The 23357-nt window shown below is 47.3% G+C and overlaps 2 protein-coding genes across 2 annotated transcripts; both read left to right on the forward strand.

Moving 5' to 3' along the window:
- The first annotated feature begins 973 nt into the window (after positions 1-973).
- On the forward strand, positions 974-5210 carry LOC109741007 (uncharacterized). Its single transcript, XM_020300086.4, has 3 exons — positions 974-1307; positions 2814-4028; positions 4696-5210. The coding sequence occupies exons 1-3, from the start codon at positions 1197-1199 to the stop codon at positions 4831-4833; spliced, it is 1464 nt and encodes a 487-aa protein (XP_020155675.1). The 5' UTR covers positions 974-1196; the 3' UTR covers positions 4834-5210.
- A 1247-nt stretch (positions 5211-6457) lies between these two features.
- Positions 6458-7023, forward strand: LOC109741013 (SKP1-like protein 4). Its single transcript, XM_073498165.1, has 2 exons — positions 6458-6496; positions 6623-7023. Exons 1-2 carry the CDS (start codon positions 6458-6460, stop codon positions 6899-6901), a joined length of 318 nt encoding a protein of 105 aa, XP_073354266.1. The 3' UTR covers positions 6902-7023.
- The last annotated feature ends 16334 nt before the right edge of the window (positions 7024-23357 follow it).

Consider the following 23357-nt stretch of genomic DNA (forward strand, 5'->3'; position numbering starts at 1 on the left):
TGATCATGCAGTGTAAAAAATGTTCGCTCAACATTTACAAAATGTTTGTAACTTTTAAAAAAAATATTTGACATTTAAAAATATGTTCGGATATTAAAAAAAATGCTATACAATGTAAAAAACTATATATTTAAATTTTAAAATGTTTCATACCATTCAAAAAATGTACGTTACATTTGAAGAATATATGTTTTGAATTGTTTTTAATTTATTGTACTATATAAAAATGATTGCATAGTTAAAAAAATGCTTCATATCATTCAAAAATAAGATTTGAACATATATTTGAAAACAGACTAGCACACATTAAAAAAATTAAAATATGTATATTTAGATAAGCATCAATCATGTGTACGAAATATATAATCTAAATGTAAATATTAGTTTAAAAAATATTAATCATACGTTTGAGAAATGTTAAATATATATACAAAATATTACTGATGAGTAAGAAAATTATATAGCCTGTATTAAAAAATACATGTGTTCAAGAAATAAAGAACAAGAAAAAAAATCAGTAAAAACTGAAGAAATAAACAAGGAGAAGTGAAGAACCCCAAAGAAGGAATAAATAAAAAGATTAAAACCCAAAGAAAACCGGTGCAAACAGTTAAACCTGGAAAAGAGAAAAAAAAAACAGAAGAAAAACTCGGGCGGATCCATGAAAAGAAACTACAGTGCTGGACAGGCTCAGTAGCATCGGAACGTGACGGGGTTAAGTCACACGAATGGCGGGAGATAGCTCCCATGCAACAAACGGCCCGTCCTCATGATGACGTGTAAACCCGACGACGACCCGTATCCCTCCAAAGTCATCGCTCGCCTCGTCCCCCGTACGGCGCACGGGCGCGACGGAAGAGCACAAAACCCCAGTGACCCCACCGCGTCAGAGACCCAAACCACCTGCATTCTCCGGTAACCCACGCACCCCACTCCACACGCCACGCCTCCCTCCCTCCCCCACTCTCAAAGTAGAAAAAAAAGGATGGTAGTGGAACCACTTCTTCCCCGTCCAAGCAGAGCGGGCGAAGCAAGCGGAAAAGCGCGGCCGCTGGCGAAAGCGAGAGCAAAGCCAAGCCCAAAGCCGAAGCGCATGATTATCACTACTACTACCGGACCAAAGCCACTCACGGCGGATTAGAGAGAGAGAGAGAGAGAGAGACGGGCACGGCGGGCGGTCCGGCTAGGCGTAGGCGATGGCGGCGAGGCAGGGAGGAACCGGCGTCGGGGAAATCACGGCGGCCGGCGGCGGCATTACCCCCGGGCCCGGCAGCGCGGCGCGCACGCCGACGGCCAGCCCTTACCAGGTGACCAGCGCCCGCCTCATCCCTCTCCTCTCTCTTCCGCTCTCCCCATCGGCCTGCCCCTCGCGCTCGGCGTGCCTGCCTTTGACCGCGACCGGGGGATAGCCCCCTGCTGCTCTTGCTTGCCTGGGGAACTCCGAGTCCCTCTCGTGCGTGTGCTGGAATCGGGCGATTCCGCGCCGCGAATTGGTTCGCGTGCCACAGAGGGAGAGGAGTGCTGGTAGATTAGGATCTCTGGCGAACCAGGCCCGCCGAATCGGGGGGCTGGTCTGATTGTGCCACTTCTGCTTGGACCACTGAATCATACTGTAATTCGGATGAACCGTGTACGTGTGTTCCAACTGGGTGCTGCGATGCTGCTCATGCGTAGAATTGGTGGAACGAATCCGGATGGTTGTGGACTGGGGTTGGTATATAAGACTGCACCTATTGCCAGGTGTTTTAAATGTGCATACCGAAATGAGGCAGCGCAGTGCTCAAGTGGTTGGGGCTTGGCGGCCTACTTGAGTGGAACCATGACTTTGTTGGCGTTAGTTTGCCCGTAGAGTTTTGGGGATTGCACAAATTTTGATTGATCCATAGTTTTATATTTTTGACATTCTCAATTCTCTGACGACATGCACATTCAGTATGGCTACTATGCAGTATAATAGAAGAAATAGCAACTGTTTCTGTGATTATATTTGAAATATAAAACTCTATCATCTGCATCTTAAACTGATTTCCTTTGAAGTTCTGGTACAGTTATTGTGATTACCAATACCAGTTTATGTGCTTGTATAGAATGAGATATCTGAAAAACAACGTACTACCATATGCTAGTTTATCATAAAACTGTAGCATACAGGATAGCTTAAAACACGTATTGCAGCTTAATGTTGGGGTAAAAGGGAAATAACTCGTTGCATGTTTCTAAGAGAAGATTAGCACCGAAATTCCAATAGCCGATTTCATTTTGGGAAGCTTATATTTATCAAATATTCAGATACATATGGGGTTATCTTCACAAACTCCCCCTTCCGTTTGGCTTATAGACTGATGGTGAAAACATTCATCTTATTCTGACAAGATCACAATCTTACGACATTTTTCTGTTCTAGCATCATAAGTGAATCTGCTATTATCAGACAAGATGGCAAGATCAATCCTCACTGCTGACTTGCATTAGTCCCTGCATTTGCTTTAAGCTAGATATGAGTATAACAGTAGCTTTCTTCTTGATTATTTTAAGACATCTGTTAGAGATATGGGTTTCTGAAATAACTTTTGGGGAATCATTTGCAAGGCATCACTATAAGCATGAGTTTATTTCTCCTAATGCACCATGTTTGCTCCAACATAATTAACTACTAATGGTCCATATATTAGTTTTCATAATGTTTAAAGGATAGCAAACTTTTTACCATCTCGCGACAGCTTTGAACAAACGCATACAAAATCCCATTACTGACTTCGCTGCTTTTGTTTTAAGATTCCACTTCACTAATGTTCCGATCACTACTTCTTCAGGTGCCACTTGAAATAGAAGAGCAAATTTACTCTCCAGTCTATGGGAACATTGCAGTCCGTGACAGTCGTGGTTGTTGCAGTGGTTTCACAGCCAGTTTCACAAAGATTCTGTTCATCACGCACCTCGTTGCTTTCATCGCCCTCACAATCTTTCTTGGAGTTCAGGCTTCTTCCCACCCGAATCCTACCTACAAGCCGTTCGCCCACTTCATTCCGCTCGCCTCTTCTGTGATATTATCTATTATCGCTGCCTGCTTTTGGACTATCCTTGCTGTCACTAATCCTGCAAAAGCCATCAAAACATCTCTCTGGACAGCTCCTGTTTCCGCACTTGGCTGCGATGTAGTCATACTCCTCGTCGGTGATGGTGAAGCCCTTGGCATCGGAGTGCTCATAGTTGTGATCGCCATTGCAGCGGCTCTGTACAGTTGTTGGGCCACTGGTCCGCGTCTCCAGCACGCCGCCGCAGTACTTTCCACCTCTGTCAATGGAGCACATTTGCCCTTCAGTGCTTCTTGCCTGGTTCTTTTTGTTGTCCTTGCCGCGTTTGGCTACATGGCCTTCTGGACAGTTGCCATCAGTTGCATTTCAGCTGCAGAAGGGCACTTCATGGATTTCCATATTGTCTATGTGGCTGCGCTCCTGGTCAGCATATCATGGACAATGCAGGTGCTGCGTTACTTCGTCTATGTGGCCGTGGCAAGGCTGGCACATGCGGCGCTTGCCCACGGAGTCCGCATGCCAGGTGGTGCCGTCGAAGCATTCTGTGGCACGATGTCGGGGCCAGCTTTTGGTGACATATGCATGGGGGCTGTGCTTGTCCCGGTGATTGCAGCGGTGAGGAGCTTCGCTCGAGCGATTAACGCCCTGTCGGGGGGCAACGACGAGTTCCTTTTCTCATGCTGCCAGGGCTGCTGCCTGAGTGTCTCGGAGAAACTGATGGGACGGGTGAACCGTTGGGGCTTTGTCCATGTCGGAGCGCGGGGGAAGGCGTTCTGTGTGGCTTCGCGGGATGTGTGGTCCCTTTTCGTTCTCCGCGGGATGGCGAAGCTTGTTGATTCAGACCTCACTGGTTCCTTCTGCTTCCTTTCGGCTGTCACGGGAGGCACCTTGGCCTCATTGGTTGCTGGTTCATGGGCTCTGGCCATGGATAGGGATCGTAAGGAGCTTGCTCTGCCAATATCGTTCTACTCATTTCTCATCGGTTATTACATGGTATTCTACTTAATCCCTCTCCGGCTGTTTTTATTTTTCCTATGTTTATCAGCGTTAGTGACAACTTAAGTCTGCATTGGTCTTTTGCTAGCAAACAGCAACAACAAAAAGCATACCGTCTATTAGTGAACCCGGTTGAATTTATTTTAATCTTCTGCTGACAAGAAGAAGCTACCACACTGTCTGCACCAGTAAAACTGATAGAATATGTATTATGTTTGTTTTAAAGAAGTAGCATAAACCTGTTTAGTCCAACATTTTGCATACGTATGCCACTACGTTTTAGGTAGTTGAGTCCATAAGCGTCACAAGCTAGTTGGTACAGAGATATATAAAATATGGATTTGCCTTTACATTGCCTTTAGTGAAATTACAGGGGGGCACCTTTCCACTTTTTGTAGTTCTAGGTGCTTCTTCTATCATAATTACGTGAAAATGCCATCCATTTATTTTATTATCCAAAAGAAGAGAGATCCTTTTCCGCAAAAAAGAAGAAGAAGAAGAGAGATCCTTGTCCACTGAAAACTGAAAAGGGAGGGATATACTGTTATTTATCCACCGAAAAGGGTAGCAGTCCAACATCAATTATTAAGTGTAGATGTCCCTTACTGACTGTTCTATGCTTCCGGTTTATGATTCCCTTTTCTTCCGTGTTGCAATGTTGCAGTGCCGGATGATGATTGCGTGGCCGCAGGCTTGCGTTGCAGCATACCATGTTGCATATGCAGAGAACCCCCAGAATCCTCACCTGGGAACACTGATACCAGACCACCTGCGGGAGCTCCAAGCACTAGCTGCAGACTGATCTCTTGCTCATCATCCATGTGCGATCCCCCGCGGGGCTGTAGATTCTTGAGATCACATTCATGATCCATAGATTTCTTCAATTGATTTAGTCAGCTTTCTGATACCTGAAACTTAGAAGCAAGACATCAGTCAGAGTCAAGGTGTTGTGCATATGATTCAGAGACTCTGCTGCTGCGTCGCCTGACATAGAAATGTTGCTTGTGTAGAGCGAGATGTCGCATAGTCACCTGTGCAGATACTGGGGTCAGTGAAGGAGATTAGATGATCTGAGACAGTAGTGCAGCTGTACCTGTAAAGGAAGTCTTGTGCATGGAACACATTTACAGAATTGCTGCCTCCCACGGACAGGTGCACTTGATGCTTGTGCTGTAAAAATCTGCCCTTTTCCTGTCCTTCAAAATTTACGTACATGCAGCTCAAAGAGGATGCCTGGAATTGAACGGTGAAGGTGACTGTTCATGGTCCAACTGAACTGCATCAGTTGCGACAATTATTACGATTGCCACAATTATGAAACGTCACGGCCGGGTTCCTCGGCTCCGGTGGCAGTGGGAGGGAGGGGAACCCTGTGACCTTATGGACGAGGATCCCCTGCCGTTCGCTGGCTGACACGTGGGCCCGCCGGGAACCTGACCCACATGTCAGTGGCCCAACGGATCCGTGACCTTATTCCGTGTGCATCCAGCAGTCTAGGTTTGTTCAATTGGGATTTTTGGCTATCATGGCTTCGACTCTCACGGTGACGAATAAGGTTTCTCTAGATCATCCTTCGACACGAAATAGTTTGATCGGGTCGACAAGGTCAGGCCTCTGCTGTTGGTGTTGGATCTAGAAGGTAGTGTCTGCACCGTATGGACTCTTTCAAATCTAGGTGAGCGCGTCGTGTGTCATGGCGTCAAGGTCCCTGTTGACGAAGGTGGTAGTCGTCTTCGTCATTCTTAGCCCTCTTCCTCGTCCTCTTCTCTAGGGCGACGATCCATTTTTTCGATAATGGCCACTAGCGTCTTTTGGCATATCTCGATAGCTTTTCGCTCGCGGACTCAAAGTCTTGCTAGCTTCGGTGGTGATGCAGAGTTTCAGTCGTGACATCGAGCATGGATCACGGACATCAAGCATGAATCATGGCGTGCCACCGGCGTGTGCAGACATCGAGCATGGATCATGGCGCACCACCAGCGTGTCTGCGTGTGCAGGAGGAAGATGACGTTATTTTGTCCAAGGAACCGGTTGCAATTTCCATTTTCTTTGGGGTTGCCTTGTAAGGGTTTATTGTTTTTAGATCATGGCATTTTGCATTAAGAACAACAATTACTTCATTTGCTGTTTTGGGTTATTAATTTGAAAGAAATTCCAACTCATTTTTTGGGTGACAGTTACAAAATAAGTTCTTTTTTTTCGGTACAGTTTGTTAAAAAAAAAAAAGATCCCTCAAAACACAATTTGCGCAACCTGAGTTGAGTCGGTTTCTCAAAAAAAAAAAACAACAACCTGAGTTGGAGTCGGCGGCGGCCCGAGTAGTCCGACCCAAAGTCCTGCATGATCGTCTCCCTGTCCTCGCATATAAATACGCAGCGGCCGCCGATCGCAGAACCGAAACCAGAGAGATCGAAGATGACGACGAGATGGTCCGCCTGCGCAGCTCCGACGGCCAGGAGCTCGAGGTGATGGAGGAGGCGATCGCCGCCGCGTCTAAGACGATCAAGGACGCGCTGGAGAAGGGCGGCGCCGCCGGCGACGCCATCCCGGTCCCCGACGTCACCGGCCGAGTCCTCTCCCGCGTCCTCGAGTACGTCAACAGGCACTTCTCCGACCCGGCCGCCGCCGCCGACCCCTTCGACTACATCCCCAACTTCGACGACCCGCTCAAGGCGTTCGACGACGCCTTCGTCCAGGTCGACCAGGACACGCTCTTCGACCTCATCGACGCGGCCGAGTGCCTCGAAATTGAGGGGCTGATGGACCTGACGTGCAAGACGGTGGCGGACCAGATGAGGGGCAAGACCATAGAGGAGATCCGCAAGAAGTTCCACGTCGTCAACGACTACACCGCCTGGGCCTTCGAGTAGTAGTTCAAATCTTGTTCAAAGTTTGTTCATTAGATGATCGACCCACACTATGTTTTGCCTTGTGTTCTCGCCATGTTAGTGTAATCGGGCGGATTTACTACTAATTTCGGTACTCAGACTCGTCTTTTGCCCTTAAATATGCACACTCTTATACCCACAATGACACTTAATTTTGTAAGTTTTGCTCGGCAAAAAACCCCATTGTGGCAAAAAGAAATTACATCTTATTGTTGGCTAATTCAAGGTCACCTTTGATATATTATTCTTATGTTTAGACCAGTTCAGTCTATCTTTTTTATTTAGAGCAAAGGGATGTACAGATTCTTAAGGTTTGGTTCACCAAGGTCAGCATCACATGAAACCTTTAGCACTTCCGTTAGTGGCAGCCGAAGATTTGTGCTTGTGGGCTAGGATGAATATAACAGACCAACGGATCCTCTAGTAGGATAGACGACTTGTCACGATGCCTTTCTGCCTCATACTGTCATACAACTACATTAGTAGAAAACAGGGCTTTGGTTCGACCAGAAAAGAGCATTAATCCCGGATTAGTCCCGGTTCGAGCGGCGAGGGCACCGTACAGGCATTAGTCCCGGTTCAAATGGGACCTTTAGTCCCGGTTGGTGCCACGAACCGGGACTAAAGGGTGTGATGCCCATTAGTACCGGCTCGTGGCACCAACCGGTACTAAAGGTCCCCCCTCCTTGGATCGCCTTTTCAGTTTTGTAAAAAGCAAAATAAAATGGTAAAAACTTCAAAAATTAAAATCCTTCCAGATGTAGTTATGTTACTACACATACTAGTTAGGAAAATTTAAAAACTTAAATTTGGACATGTTTTGCAAAAAGTGTAGGGAAAATGTAAAACGGCTATAACTTTTGCCTACGATGTCAGAAAAAAACGTATAATATATCAAAATGTTCAGCACGAAAATCCGCATCCGATTTTGACGGCCTACGGCATGTTTGCAAATTTTTAGAATCCTCAAATTCTAAAAGGAAAAAAAGTTATGCTCAAATTTCAGTTTTCTTTTTGAATTTTTGTTAAATCTGGTCAAACTACTTATTCGTATTAGTGTTACTAAATAATTATTTCAGTTTTTTTGAATTTTGGTCAAATCTGGTCAAATTGTGGTCAAACTGTGGTCAAACTAATTATTCAGGAAATATTAGTGTTACGAAATAATTATTTCAGTTTTTTTGAATTTTGGTCAAATCTGGTCAAACTATCACTACTACTAGAAAAAGGGCTATAGATGGGATTGACACTAATGACGCACCAGACAAGCGGTGCGCCATTACTATATACTAATGGCGCATCACCTTCTGATACGCCATTAGAGTTGAAACTACTAATGGCGCACTTGGCCCAGGGTGCGCCATTAGTATCAATTTTTTTTAACTAGTGCGCCTGTCCAAACATACTAATGGCGCATCCAGACACAGTGCGCCATTACTAGTTGTAACTAGTAATGGCGCACCTGCCGGAAAGTGCGCCACTAATGTTGTTTTTTCTATTATATTTTTTATTCCCTTTTTTGCAAAACTACTAATGGCGCACTGTTCCACCGTGCGCCATTAGTATGTTTTTTTTGCAAAACTACTAATGGCGCACCACCAGAAGGTGCGCCATTACTAACCTGGATTACTAATGGCGCATTTAGAGTTGGTGCGCCATTAGTAAGTGGGCAGCAACAAGATATTTTGGACAGCCTCTCCTACCCACACTCACTTTCTCCCCACTTCATTCTCTCCACCTCCTCCTTGTCTCGGGTGCCTCCTCTTTTTCACCTCATTTCCACCATAGATTCATTCAATTTAAGTGGTTAAATTACCTTGTTTTGATAGGTAAATAAGGGGGGAAGCTATATTTATGTTGTTCTCCCTACAACAATGTGCACATGCACTTTTTATGGCCTAGCTAGATCTATGTATGTTCGTGGTGTTGCATATGTTTGTGGTGTTGCATATGTGTTTGTGTTTGGAGGTGTACCGGTATTTGAAATGCGATAGTTGCCAATATTTTGCCGGAATGTTGATTCATTTCCGTTTCGGCGAGAATTTTGGCATTAAGCATTCTTTTTGGTCCTATTTTTAGGGAAAGTCATGCCAAATTTTTTCTTGGTTCTAAAATATCGTTTTGCTCTACCCCGCAGGCGACCATGGTCCGCATGATGACCGAAGGCATCGTGAATAGGTTTTTGAGGTCTGCGAAGGCCGAGGTGCTTCAAAAGAACGAGACGGAGATAAGATGTCCGTGTCGAAGATGCAAGCTGAAGAGCCTTATTGCGGACCCGGAATCCGGGCAGGTGCGGGACCACCTGCTCTTGCGTGGTTTCATGGATGGCTATCGGTGGCAAGGTGATGAAGATGACTACGAAGTCGTCCATGGGGGCCGGGCAAGAAATGAGGAAGGGCAGCAAGACAACCACCGCGGCTCGGGCGGGCGAGAAGACGAAGAATCCCCAGGAGATGATCACGACGGTGATGTTGTACACAGTCATCATGTAGAAGATGCAGGACATGATGATGAGGAAGATGTCGTAGCAGACGACGGGCATGATCATGAAGATGATGATGCCGGCGGAGCAGACGACGCTGGACCATCGATGGGCTGGGTGCAGGACCCTCATATTCAAGAGCTGCTTCTCAAGCAGACGGATAACGCAAGAGCTGCCGCCCGAGAGAAAGCCAAGATGGATCAACTTGAGTTAGACGCGGTTACTCCATTGTATGAAGGATGCAGGCCCGAGGATACCCGCCTGAAAGTAATGCTCATGGCTCTGGAGATGAAGGTAAAACACAAAATGACCGACGCATGCTTCGACGAGAACATGTCATTCTGGCACGAACGTCTTCCCAAGGGGAACAAGTGCCCGACCAGTTTGGAGGAGGCGAAGAAAATCGTGTGTCCTCTGGATTTACCGCACGTGAAATACCATGTGTGCATGAACAATTGCATCATTTATCGGGACGAGCACGCGGAGTCTACTATATGTCCGGTGTGCGGCGTCACTCGATACAAGAAGAGGAAGAAAGCTCCTCGAAAAGTGGTGTGGTACTTTCCGATCACTCCTCGTCTGCAGCGGTATTTCGCGGACCCTAAGGTAGCAAAGCTCCTGCGTTGGCACGCGGATAGGGAGGAGAAGAAGCGAGAAGATGACGCAAATGATCCGGAGATGGATAAAAAAGACAAGATGCTGAGTCACCCTAAGGATGCGAGCCAGTGGCAAGCGTTGAACTTCGAAGACCTAGAATTTGGGAACGATCCAAGGAACATCGTGCTGGGCGCGAGCACCGATGGAGTCAATCCGTTTGGCAGCCAGAGAAGCACACATAGCACCTGGCCTGTGTTTGTGTGGATGTACAACCTTCCCCCTGGTTGTGCATGAAGAGGAAGTACATTCACATGAGTATGCTAATTGAAGGACCGAAACAACCAGGGAACGACATCAATCTGTATCTGGGGCTGCTGAAAGAGGAGCTTGACACGCTGTGGAAAACGCCAGCCAATACGTGGGACGCCGCAGAGAAAGAATATTTCCCTATGAGAGCCGCGCTGCTCACGACGGTGCACGACTATCTCGGTTACGGATATGTCGCGGGGCAGGTGGTCCACGGATTTTCTGGATGTGTCAGGTGCATGGATGACACAACGTATCGCCAGCTAGATAGAGATCCCGGGTCTTCGAAAACCGTGTTCATGGGACATCGAAGGTGGCTTCGCGACGATGACCCGTGGAGAAAACGCAAGGATCTATTCGATGGTGAAACCGAACCCCGAGGACGCCCGCGTACGAGGAGCGGCGAGGAAATAGACGAGCTGTTGAAAAATTGGAGAGACTGCCCACTGCCGGGAAAGAAGCAAAAGGCGCCAGAGCCGGGAAAGAAGCGAAAGGCGCTAGAGCCGCTGCTGAAGGTATGGAAAACGAGGTCTGTTTTCTGGGACTTGCCGTACTGGAAGATCCACCGTGTGCCTCACAGCCTTGATGTCATGCATATCACGAAGAACGTGTGCGAGAGTCTGCTTGGTACCCTGCTCAACATGCCAGAGAGGACCAAAGATGGGCCGAAAGCAAGGGCAGACTTGAAATCAATGGGCATCAGGCAGGAGCTTCACGCTATATATGATGATGATGATGATGAGGCAAAGCAGGACACGGAAAGTCGTCGCAAAGGCAAAAAGGCCAAGAAGACCGGAAATGACTACCCTCCCGCGTGCTTCACTCTAAGTCAAGAGGAGATCGAGCAGTTTTTCACCTGCCTCATAGGAGTAAAACTTCCTTACGGTTACGCGGGGAAGATAAGCAGATACCTAGACCTAGCGAAGCTGAAGTTCAGCGGGATGAAGTCTCACGACTGTCACGTGCTGATGACGCAGATAGTTCCAGTTGCAATCCGTGGGATCATGGATGCGCACGTCCGTGAAACGCTATTTGGCCTATGCAACTTTTTCGACGTCATCTCTCGGAAGTCTGTTGGCGTGAGGCAACTCAGAAGGCTACAGGAAGAGATCGTGGTGATACTATGCGAGCTTGAGATGTACTTCCCGCCCACATTCTTCGACGTTATGGTGCATCTGCTAGTCCATATCGTGGACGATATCATCCAACTCGGGCCGACGTTCCTGCACAGCATGATGCCGTTCGAAAGGATGAATGGTGTCATCAAAGGATACGTTCGCAACATGTCACGTCCAGAGGGAAGCATAGCCAGGGGCTTTCTGACCGAAGAGTGCATCTCCTACTGCACGAATTATCTAGGCATCGAGAACCCCGTTGGTCTGCCCGTCAACAAGCACCTCGGCAGGCTCGCTGGATGGGGTCACCGTGAGGGTCGCCGCGAAATGCATGTCGACTTCGAGGGTCGACTCGCCGACTTTGAAAGAGCAAACCTAGTCGCGCTACAACACATAGACGTGGTCGATCCTTGGGTGGTAGAGCACAAAACCTTTATTAAGAAGACGTACAATGACCGAGGCCAACAGAGGACGGACAGAGATATACTCAAAGAGCACAACTCATGTTTCACGCGTTGGTTCAAGCAGAAGCTTCTGTCGTACCCTTTACATGAGGATTCTTCCGCGAAAGAACAACTCATATTCGCCTTGTCACAGGGCGCCGAGCACAACCTGATGACCTATGAGGCGTACGATATCAACGGCTACACATTCTACACCGAGGCCAAGGACATGAAGAGCGACGGTTATCAGAACTCCGGGGTAACGATGGAATCCTACACCGGTAACGACAAGGACAGATACTACGGAAGGATCGAGGAGATCTGGGAGCTGAGCTACGCTGGAGAGAAGGTCCCGATGTTCCGTGTCAGATGGGCCAAGAGCGTCCTAAAAGAAGACCGGTATTTCACCACCATGGTTATACCCGAAGCCAAATCCAAGACCGCAGGCGCAAACGTCACCGCGAAAAATGAGCCATGGGTACTGGCTTCCCAAGTGGACCAATGCTTCTTCATTACCGACCCGTCAAAGCCCAGTCGTGTTGTCGTGAGGAGAGGCAAAAGGAAGATCATCGGAATGGATGGAGTAGCCAATGAGCAAGACTTCGACAAGTACGGCGACCCGAGAATCGAACATGACGACGATGATGAAGTAGCAGCATACACCACAAGAAGAAGCAGGACCACCCTACCTAAAGGACGTCCGTTCCACAGAAGAACTCCATTTGCGAAAAAGAAGGGCAAGAAGATTGTGAACAGATAGCTAGCTAAGATCGATTGTATTTAAATCGTAGCCTTCATTTCTCGATTGTATTTCATGGGCACTTTTTGAACTATCATGAATAGTTTTAAATTTCATGGACACTCGATCTCGATCCCCCTCCATCTCGATCGCTATCCCACCTCGCCAGATCCGGTCCCCCTCGCCGCCGAGCACCCCCCGGTCCACCGGCCCCCCGCACCCCGCGCACCCTCCCCCGCTCCACCGACATTACTGTTTGATGATATTTTTAAAAAAATTATTACTGTCTTATAAAAAAATATTACTGTTATGATTTAAACAAGTTTGAACATATTTAAACACAAATAAATATCAAACAGCATTTTAAATGCATAAAAAAAATTGTGGAGCCTGGGAATCGAACCCAGGACCTCCTGGTGTGAGAACTGGCTGCTAACCAGTCGAGCTAGTAGAGGGAACTTGGTGTGGATCAGGTCAGGTGGAAGATAACCTGTTGGCTTGAGCAAAAATCAAAAAAAATACTAATGGCGCACCAGGGTGAGGTGCGCCATTAGTATGGATGTACTTATGGCGCACCGAGGGGTGGTGCGCCATTAGTATTGTGCCCTCGCCCTCGATCCCCTTCCCCTCTCCTATCCCCGGCCCAAACCTATCCCCTCTCTCTCCCTCGCCCTCGCCCTCGATCCCCTTCCCCTCTCCTCTCCCGACGCCGCTGCCCTGCCGCCTCGACGCCGCCCCGTCGTCCTCGTCTCCGCCGCGACGCCCCGACGCCGCGACACCGCCCTCTCCTCTCCCGACGCCGCCGCCCCGCCGCCCCGTCGTCCTCGTCTCCTCGGCGCCGCTCTCCTCGTCTCCTCGGAGCACCACCACCACCCGGACCTCGTCGCCTCCCGGACCTCGTCGCACCACCACCAACATCCACAGCGTCGACGTCTTCGTCCCCGACAACGCCCCCGTCTTCTACGCCCGCAGGTACCCCATCCAAATCACCCCCGCCTCCATTTCCCACCTCTCCCTCTCTGCTCCTCCCTCCTTGACCTCTCCCTCTCTAATTCTTCCTAGGGTTTATCTTGGGTTTATAAAGTTGGTAGTTCTGTCATAAGATTTCGTTGAGGATCGCCATGAGAAATAATTCAAACTGAATGTATTGACAGTGTGTTAACTGAATTTTCGCACTGCATTTTTGTAACTAGGGTTTATCTTGGGTAGGACCAGGAGATGTCTAGGGACAATATTTTGGCCATATGGTTAGCAATGTGAAGGGAATATGAGAGATTAATTCAAACTAAATGTATGTTTGTAACTGAATTTTTTTGACAGTGTGTTAACTGAATTTTCGCACAACAGTGATCTGAATGTCACTGCATTTTCAACACATGGACTGTAGATAGTTCCGCTTAACAAAGATTGACAGAATAACCTATGGTAAGGGACAATCCGACCATGGACTTCTTTTCACATTTTTACACAATATTCTTGAAGTTTTGTGCCAGCTCAAATGAAAACTGTGAAACCTAGGTAAAATTGGGAACAGTAGTGCAACTTGGCATATCGTTGTCATCCTGTGTGATTCTGGTCAGTTTCACATGTTCCTTCACTCAATGGGTTTTGAAAGAATTGGCAATAACTGGCCACTTATCTTCATTTCAAAGCCCAAGTTGCAGCCCTTTAGATTGACAGCTGGACAGAAGGTATCTTCTAGTAACTTTAGAGTGGAAGGCAGCTTCACTCTGTAGCTATATAGACAACTTCAAATTGGATGGCATGGAATATATTGTTGGGGTTTTCACCTTTTCTACTTCGCTTGGTATTTTTTTAAATGTTAGACACAATAACATAGTTCATATGCGATATGTGAATTTTCCTTTTCTGCATGTCACATCAACCTGTATTACTCTCACAGTCACATTGCGAGGCATTGTCTTGCTGCCTCATGAAATAAATAAGAAAGACCAACACAGGCTCATGCCCAGTGCAACCTAAAATTAGCACCTTCTGTTTAGATGTTTATATTTACAACTTCTTTTGTTAACATAGTAACAGCCAGACTTACCAATCCAGCTGATATATTGAATATGACTACATGGACTTCACTTTGTCACTTGTCAGACTTCTGCATCCAATGAATTGGGGCTTTCTGATATTTTTTTATAAAATGGCATTCTTTTTAGAGTTTCAGCTTTTATGTACATACATTAAACTAAAAAGGTATCTCTACCACTACATGAAGTATAATCATGCATTCTAACAGAACTATGTCTCTACGTAAAAGCATTCATTCTAAAGAAGATACCTTTGGTAAAATGTGTTTAACTTGTAGCTTCTAGCTTAAGTGAGTAGCCAATACTGTAGTGAGTAGCTTAACTTGTTTAAGTACTGCCAGTTAGTAGTACTGCTAGTGAGTAGATGAACTCCATTTAACTAGCTTAATTGAGTTTCAGTTGTGTAGTGAAGTTCTTCTATTTTGTATGATGCGGTTCACGCTTAAACTATCCTGCTATGTAGTCTGTTGGATCATCTATGTACTATGTATGCTGTGGCATGTGGTGTGGTCGATGCTGAGATGTCAACTCTATGTACTATGTATGTTGTGGCATAGGTGAAGCCACTGATTACACTTCAGGTTCTACTCCTGGAACACTTCAGGAGTTTTACTTCATAACTGGAGTATTTTGATGATATTGGGGGGTTTTGTCTCCGACCATCGTGTCGTGATGATATTGTGGGGTGTTGTGGGGTTGCAGCTGGGCGGGGGTGGGGTAATGATTTTGCAGGTACCCCGAGAGACCCTTGAGTTTGCCGGAATGTCGATTAACTTTCGTTCCGGCAAATTCGTGTACTCCATATGTCCTATTTTCAGAAAAGGTCATGCTGAAATTTTCCGTGAATTTTAGCATGACTTTGCTAAAAATAGGACATATGGGGTACTTGTGACTAATGCATGGGCCGGGGTATCTTAGTAGTTAATTAAGTAGGATCAAGTGCCCCGGCGTACTTGTGACTAATGCATGGCTTTTAGGGTGCCTTGGTGTCGATAAAAACCGAAATGATGAAAGCTTAGGCTTTTAGGGTGCCTCGGCGTCGAAAAACCCTCAATGATAAAAGCTTAGCTTTTAGGATGCCTCGGTGTCGACAAACCCTAAATGATGAGACCATGATCTTGTTCCTTGACAATAACCAACTTTTTGACCAAACTTTGTTCCTATTTAGAGAGAAACATGGCCAACAACGATGAGGCCGGGGGTTCGGGCGTCAAGGCATTCTGGAAGCTATCCCAGGAGATGGAGGAACAACCTCACTTGTATGAGGACGCCGCCTTCCCCACCGATCCTGAGACCACTGATGGTACCGCCGAGGATGACCCCACTGATGCCACCACTGATGGTGCCGCCGAGGATGCCACCACTGATGATGGCGACGCACGCACAGATGGCAGCCAACCGAAGAGGCAACGGAAGGACTGGCGCCCGACCGTGCTCCGCACCCTCAAGGAGGAAGTTACTGAAGTGGACTCCGACGGGAATCCAACGGCGCCCGAACGAATAGTCAAGGGGTACTCGCTTCAGCTCGGGTGCATTCTCCGGAGCACCGTCTCGATCAACACCGAGAACCTGAGGCATCCTGACCGAGGGAATTTGCGCAACCTCCTCTTCACGAAGCTGCACGAACGATACAAGTTCCCCGCTGAATTTGAAAACACAAGCCTCAAAGGGAATAAAGTGAACAATGCTGCCCTCACGAAGATGAGCAAGGCCCTGTCTACTTGGAAAAGCAATGTGAAGAGAATGATCGAGAAAGGTGAGAGTTATGAGAAGATCAAGGAGAAAAATCCTTCGATCACCGAAGATGACTACAACGACTTCAAGATCAATTGCTCGAGCACCGCAAACTCCGAATCAAGTAAGTGGGGGAAAGAAATGCGGGAGCTGAACTTAGGGGAACACACACTCGGTCCCGGCGGTTACAGAGTGGCGGAGCCTATATGGGACAAGGAGGAGGCGGACCGTGCCGAGCAAGGCCTACCGCCCCTCTTCGATAAATACGGTGACAAGCAGACCAGGAACTTTGTCAGGGCCCGGTACAAGAAGGACCCGAAAACAAAGGAGCTTACCACGGATCCGAAGACCAGGGCGCTTGAGCTTGTTCTGGTAAGGAATACACCCCCGCGTAATTAGCTCCATATGGTTGCATTCTAATTAATGAAGCCAAATTTCTAAATGGTTCACATTCCTTCCGCAGGCGACTGAAAGCAGTAGCCCGGGGTCGACTAAGAGCAACCCTTGGGACACCACTCTAAATAGGGCGTTGAATGTAATGAAGAACAAGGATAAGCTCAGTAAGCCGACGTCAGCTGGTCGTGTGGCCGGCAAAGGCTTGTCGACAAAATGGTCGTCATACTATAACACTGGTGGGCGAAAGGAGAAAAAGACCAGCTCGAAAAGCCAGGCGCGCGAGGTTCAAGAACTCAGGGCACAGGTGGCGCGGATTCCGGAGATTATCCAAGAGCAAGTGCAACAACAACTCGGAGCGACGATCACCGCCATTGTGCCTACCTTGATCCAGGGGATTAGTGCGTGGATTGCGGGCGGCCAACAGGGGCCGCCCCCGATTCCTAGCTTCACGGCCAGCAACTCGCAGAACGCGATGGCGGGGCCATTGGTGTCTCCGGCGGAGGCGGCATTGGTGTCTCCGACGCCAGCACGGGAGCTTAATGCACCCGGGTGTACGCCGGCCGGCACCTCTGCAGCAAGCAGCCCCTCCGTCAACTGCACGCCCGCCGTTGGCGGTGCCTCGACATTAGCCGAGCTCGACGCCATCATCACGGTAACTAATTAAGCCTCTCTCGGCCGAGGACTTCATCTCCTTGCCTTTGACTGGGCATCCCTAACGCCCTACATGTTTTTGCAGGGCGCCGCCGACGTTCCGTGCACTCTCCTGCACTTCGTGAACAACGAGTTGGTCGATGTCGCCAAGGGCAAAATCGTTCAACCGGGCAACCCCTTGTTCCACGGTACCCAGATGCCACCCAACTTGTTTAGGGTTCAACTGGTTCGGGTGCTGCCAGGCTGCGACGAGTTGTTACCTCCGATTCGACCCATTGGGGCCGACGATGATGACGTGATGACCCTCAGCGCCTGCCTGAGCTGGCCCCTGCTTTGGCCGAAGAGCCAGATTCGTTTGGGGGCGGGGGACACCACCCCAAAGACAACACCGCCAGTCGTGCCGGCGCCAAGTCGGCCCCATGGCAAGACCGCCGCAACGGTGCCGGACATCCCTATGCCACTGGATCCAAACATGCATATGGCACAGGATCAGAACGACGACGACGACGATACATTTGCCAACGTCGATCAGTACTTTGCCGATCATGGGTACGGTGGCGACTTCATGGGGCCTCCTTCTCAAGAACCCAACCCAACAAAAGACGTGTGCGATCTAGCTGGTACCGCGGAGAAGCCAAGTTGCAACAGGCGTCGTCTGCAGTTCAGCTCTCAGGAGACGCCTCCAGCTGCCGACTTCACCGAGCCTCAGATAGGCGAGGTGCGAAATATGATCAGCCCCAACACACTCAAGAAGGCGGTCTGTGAGCAGAACTCGGTCCCATTACAGGAGAAGAAGAAGGCACGCAAAAGAAAGACTAACAAGGGTGCGGGCCAGCCGGCACTGAGTACGATCCGTGCTCAGGACGGGCCACCTTCAACTGAGGATATCTCGAGGAGGGTGCATGTGGCGGGTAGGCCGATGCTACCGAGAAATATGCTCGATGCTGCAACCGGTGCTATGCGGAGTCTGCATGACAGTGTTCTTTCTTTGGAGAAGCGGCGTCTCGGAGAGAAGGATGTGGCATACCCGGTTTTCGCGGCCAAGGTGCCAGAGGGCAAGGGCTTTGTGGATAAGTCCATCGGGGGTACGATCGTCCTGCGGTTTGATGACATCCACGCTATGTTGAACCTTCATCCGCTGCACTACACCTTCGTTCAGCTATTTTCGCTGAGTATGGAGATGCGGATCATTCGCGACAAGACCCCGGACATCGTGATAGTCGACCCCTTCTACATGCGTGCCAAGATCTTGGGCAGCGCTGGGGACCGGCAAGTCGCGAGTTCTTACCTCGAAGGCGTCATTCTGGCAAACCAAGATAAGGATAACTTCCTCGTGCCTTACTTTCCCGAGTAAGTCCTCCCCTCAACCGCCCCGTAACATATGAATTCTTAGATTTCGATCGTTTTTCTTTTAACATTCCGTGTTTTCTGCAGTGACACACATTGCACGCTCATCCTCCTAAGCCCCAAATATTCCATGGCCACGTATTTCGACCCGTACCGTCAGTCGAACGTAGACTACACAAATGTCAAGAAGGTTCTTGATGATGTTCTCCCCGGCTACGTCAAATCTGGAGGCACCTTCACCAGGCCTATTCGTAAGTACGGCAAGCACGTGTTCTCCCACAATACGACGTTCTGCTGCGTCAAGCAGCCGCCTGGCGGTCAGAAGGGTGCCTACTATGCCATCCATCACATGCGGGCGATCGTACGGGACCATCATCAACTTCTGCTACCGAGTAGACTCAAAGATTGGGCCGCGAGCGTGTCGGCAATCCAGGACGCGGACATCAGACAAGAATTCTTTCGCATCCAGTCGGAGTTTGCGGAAATCATCCATCAAGATGTCCTTCGTACCTCGGGGCAGTTCTACCTCAGAAATCAACCGTCCAACAGTGACATCGACACAATCCTACAAATGCAGGCTGACAACGCCCGTTGTTTCATGACTCCCACGATAGACGGCGGCTTCATCCACGCTCCGGTCCCTTGAGTCGAGTCGAAAGCAGTGATGCTGTGTCTAGTTCTGAAACATCGATTGGCTCATGTTGTAATTAGACTTTAATGAACTTGTAGTATGTCTCTTTGGTTTCGAGAGTCGTTCAACTTAGATGTAATCGATGCTATTAATGTCTTGCTTTTCTCTTCCGATCGTTCTGTTGCATACTTATATATTGCTTATGTATTGTCTGTGAATTGGTACTAACGTTTCGTTTGGCTACTGCATAGCGATGCCGTGGTATGTCGTGTACAAGGGTAAGGTTCCCGGAGTCTACGACGACTGGGAGGAGTGTCGGAGACAGGTTCACCGATTCAGCGGTAACAGTTACAAAGGGTACGCCACTAGGGCCGAGGCCGAATCTAGATACGCCCGCTATCTAGCGGGAGAGGGGAGGGAGCGTTGGAGGAACCGAATGAAGACGAGTTTCATCGTGATGATGCTCATCGTGATGACCGCAGCTCTCTTCTATGTGATGGTAGTTTAGATGATCGATATCGACTTGTAATGTGAAGACAAACTCGCGGTCTCGAGACTTGTAATATAATGTTCTATCTTTGTTCGGTCTTTTCAATTCGGAGACTAATATGATGAATTGTATTCGGAGACTAAAATGATGAATTGTATTCAGAGACTAATCTTCTATTGTATTCGATGAATCTGTTGTTGATGTGTGCTGTCTATATTTTGTCCAATTATACATTTTGTAACCTGTGCAAAAAACAGAAAATAAAAAAATAAAAAAACCTAATATTCATACTAATGGCGCATCACATCATAGTGCGCCATTAGTATGCCAAAGGATACTAATGGCGCATCACTAAACAGTGCGCCATTAGTATGCCGAAGTTACTAATGGCGCATCCTGTTGTTGTGCGCCATTAGTATGCCAAAGCACCTGGGTATAGATGGCCCCCTGGGAGGCATACTAATGGCGCACTGTTGTATATACTAATGGCGCATCTGGGGTGCGCCATTAGTATACCAGATACTAATGGTGCACCAGTGATGCGCCATTAGTAAAATATACTAATGGCGTGGCACTAATGGCGCACCACTAATGCGCCATTAATGGCCAAATTAGGTGCGCCATTAGTAGGCCTTTTCCTAGTAGTGTATGGTCAAACTATGGTCAAACTACTTATTCAAGAAATATTAGTGTTACTAAATAAGTATTGTTTTTTAAAACAATAGTTTCAAACTCAAACAGTGAAATGTGTGACTTCATACTCAAGCTAAATTCCTGAGGGTTAATAGGATTGACATCTTACTATTGTCAGGAAAACAACAAGTGCAGACTTGGAAATGAGGGAGAATAGAACCCGGAAGTTAAGCGTGCTCAGGCTGGAGTAGTGAGAGGATGGGTGACCGTCCGGGAAGTTAGATGATTTGGAATGATGAGGGGTGATTAGAGATTAGAGGTTAAATTGAGCAGTTATGAGGGGTGATTAGAGATTAAAATAATTCAGAAATTTGAAAATAAAAAAATCAAAAAAAAATAAAAAAATCATAAAATTTCCTTTAGTACCGGTTCGTGTTACCAACCGGGACTAAAGGTGGACCTCCAGGCAGCGGCCACGTGGAGGGCCTTTAGTCCCGGTTCGTATAAGAACCGGGACTAAAGGGGGAGGCTTTAGTAACGACACTTTAGTCCCGGTTCCAGAACCGGGACTAAAGGCCCTTTTTCTACTAGTGCTAGGCCGAAGGCCGGGGAAATTATGGAGAATTCCCAATCAATTGAATTCCTCCCAAATGTTAGATAATATATTTTCAGACTGGAGGTTGGAAAGCAACTAATATAGCATGACATCAAGCCGAAGACATTGGTCCGAGGATGGGAATTGCCGTCCTCGGCTTTGAAGAAAGTGCTGCTGTGCTACAGGAATTCTTCCTTCCAGCTGATGTGGTCGAAAGTTTGAAGATTCGGTCTTCCACTAGTAGAAAAAGGGGCTTTGGTTCGGCCAGAAAAGAGCATTAATACCGGTTGCATTACGAACCGAGACTAATGTGAGCATTAGTCCCGGTTCGAGCGGTGAGGGCACCGTACAGGCATTACTCCCGGTTCAAATGGGACCTTTAGTCCCGGTTGGTGCCACGAACCGGTACTAAAGGTCTAACCTTTAGTACCAGTTCGTGCCACGAACCGGTACTAATGGGGTTGAGACCACGAACCGGTACTAATGGTGCAATATTCAAATCCTACCCCCCTGTATCGCCTTTTCAGCTTTGTAAAAAGCAAAAGAAAATGATAAAATCTTCAAAAGTTAAAATCCTTCGAGATATAGTTATGTTACCACATCTACTAGTTAGGAAATTTTAAAAACTTAAATTTGGACATGTTTTGCAAAAAAGTGTAGGGAAAATATAAAACGGCTACAACTTTTGCATACGATGTCAGAAAAAACGTATAATATATCAAAATGTTCAGCACGAAAATCCGCATCCGATTTTGACGGCCTACGACCTGTTTGCAAATTTTTAGAATCCTCAAATTCCAAAAGGAAAAAAGTTATGCTCAAATTTTAATTTTTTTAAAAAAAAATTCGTTAAATCTAGTCAAACTATGGTCAAACTACTTATTCAAGAAGTATTAGTGTTACTAAATAATTATTCAAGAATATTAGTGTTACTAAATAATTATTTCAGTTTTTTTGAATTTTGGTCAAACTGTGGTCAAACAATGGTCAAATTACTTATTCAAGAAATATTAGTGTTACTAAATATTATTGTTTTTTAGAACAATAGTTTCAAACTCAAACAGTGAAATGTGTGACTTCATGCTCAAGCTAAACTCCTGAGGGTTAATAGGATTGACATCTTACTATTGTCAGGAAAACAACAAGTGCAGACTTGGAAACGAGGGAGAATAGAACCCGGAAGTTAAGCGTGCTCAGGCTGAGGGAGTGGGAGGATGGGTGACCGTTCGGGAAGTTAGATGATTTGGAATGATGCGGGGTGATTAGAGATTAAATTGAGCAGTGATGAGGGATGATTAGAGATTAGAGATTAAAATAATTCAGAAATTGAAAAATTGAGAAAATATTTCAAAAAGAAAAATTCAAAAAAAACCTTTTAGTATCGGTTGATGTTACCAACCGGGACTAAAGGGGGACCTTTAGTAACCGGGACTAAAGGCCTTCTAGAACCGGGACAAAAGGCCCTTTTTTACTAGTGTTCCTCCGTCAGGAGGATGACACACTTGCTTGGGGACCCGGTAAATACCGAGTTTTTTCGGTCAGAAGTGCATATGAGTTTGGTTTTGAAGAGGCTCACAGGAGCTCCGCTACGGGATCTAGTGCTCATCCGGATGGGCGTCGCAGCTGCTGGAAACTAATTTGGTCCTCTGATGTACCACCCACGGTCAAGAACTTTGCATGGCGGGTAGCTACTAACTCGCTGCCAACATGGAGAAACAAAAATAGGAGAGGACTGGAAGTGCATGCCTTGTGCCCTGTTTGTGCATCAGAACCGGAAGACTGCCATCATGCGTTGTGCCGTTGTACACTGTCAAGAGGCCTATGGGACACGATGTCTGAAGTTTGGCCGTTGCCGTGCCTAGCAGCCGTACTGAACAATGGAGACGAATGGCTTTTGCGTATGCTAGAACCTCTACAGGAAGTGGAAAGAGCCATGGTCCTCATGACGTTTTGGAGAGCCTGGCATATTCGGAATGAGATCGTGCATCATAAACCTCCTCCGCCTATGGAAGCTTCTAAAAGGTTTTTGGTGAGCTACTTGGACTCTCTCATTGGTATTAAAACAGATCTCTCATCTGATCCCAATAGTGGAAAGTCGTACATCACGTATGAGCCCAGAATGCCACATGCGATACTGAATGTAGCCAAGCGCAAATGGTCTGCTCCTAAGCTGGGTTGGGTGAAGCTTGATACTGATGGTTCGTTTGTGGATGATGGGTCTGCTGGTGCTGGGATGG

The sequence above is a fragment of the Aegilops tauschii genome, chromosome 5, assembly GCF_002575655.3.
Source record: "Aegilops tauschii subsp. strangulata cultivar AL8/78 chromosome 5, Aet v6.0, whole genome shotgun sequence".
Taxonomy (NCBI): Eukaryota; Viridiplantae; Streptophyta; class Magnoliopsida; order Poales; family Poaceae; genus Aegilops; species Aegilops tauschii.

Bases quoted from the DNA above. Each gene is read 5' to 3' on its own strand.
- LOC109741007 (XM_020300086.4), top strand. From the start codon at position 1,197: ATGGCGGCGAGGCAGGGAGGAACCGGCGTCGGGGAAATCACGGCGGCC. The intron at 1,308-2,813 runs GTGACCAGCGCC...CTACTTCTTCAG, and splicing joins CGACGGCCAGCCCTTACCAG to GTGCCACTTGAAATAGAAGA. The intron at 4,029-4,695 runs GTATTCTACTTA...GCAATGTTGCAG, and splicing joins TTCTCATCGGTTATTACATG to TGCCGGATGATGATTGCGTG.
- LOC109741013 (XM_073498165.1), top strand. From the start codon at position 6,458: ATGGTCCGCCTGCGCAGCTCCGACGGCCAGGAGCTCGAG. The intron at 6,497-6,622 runs GTGATGGAGGAG...CGCGTCCTCGAG, and splicing joins CCGACGGCCAGGAGCTCGAG to TACGTCAACAGGCACTTCTC.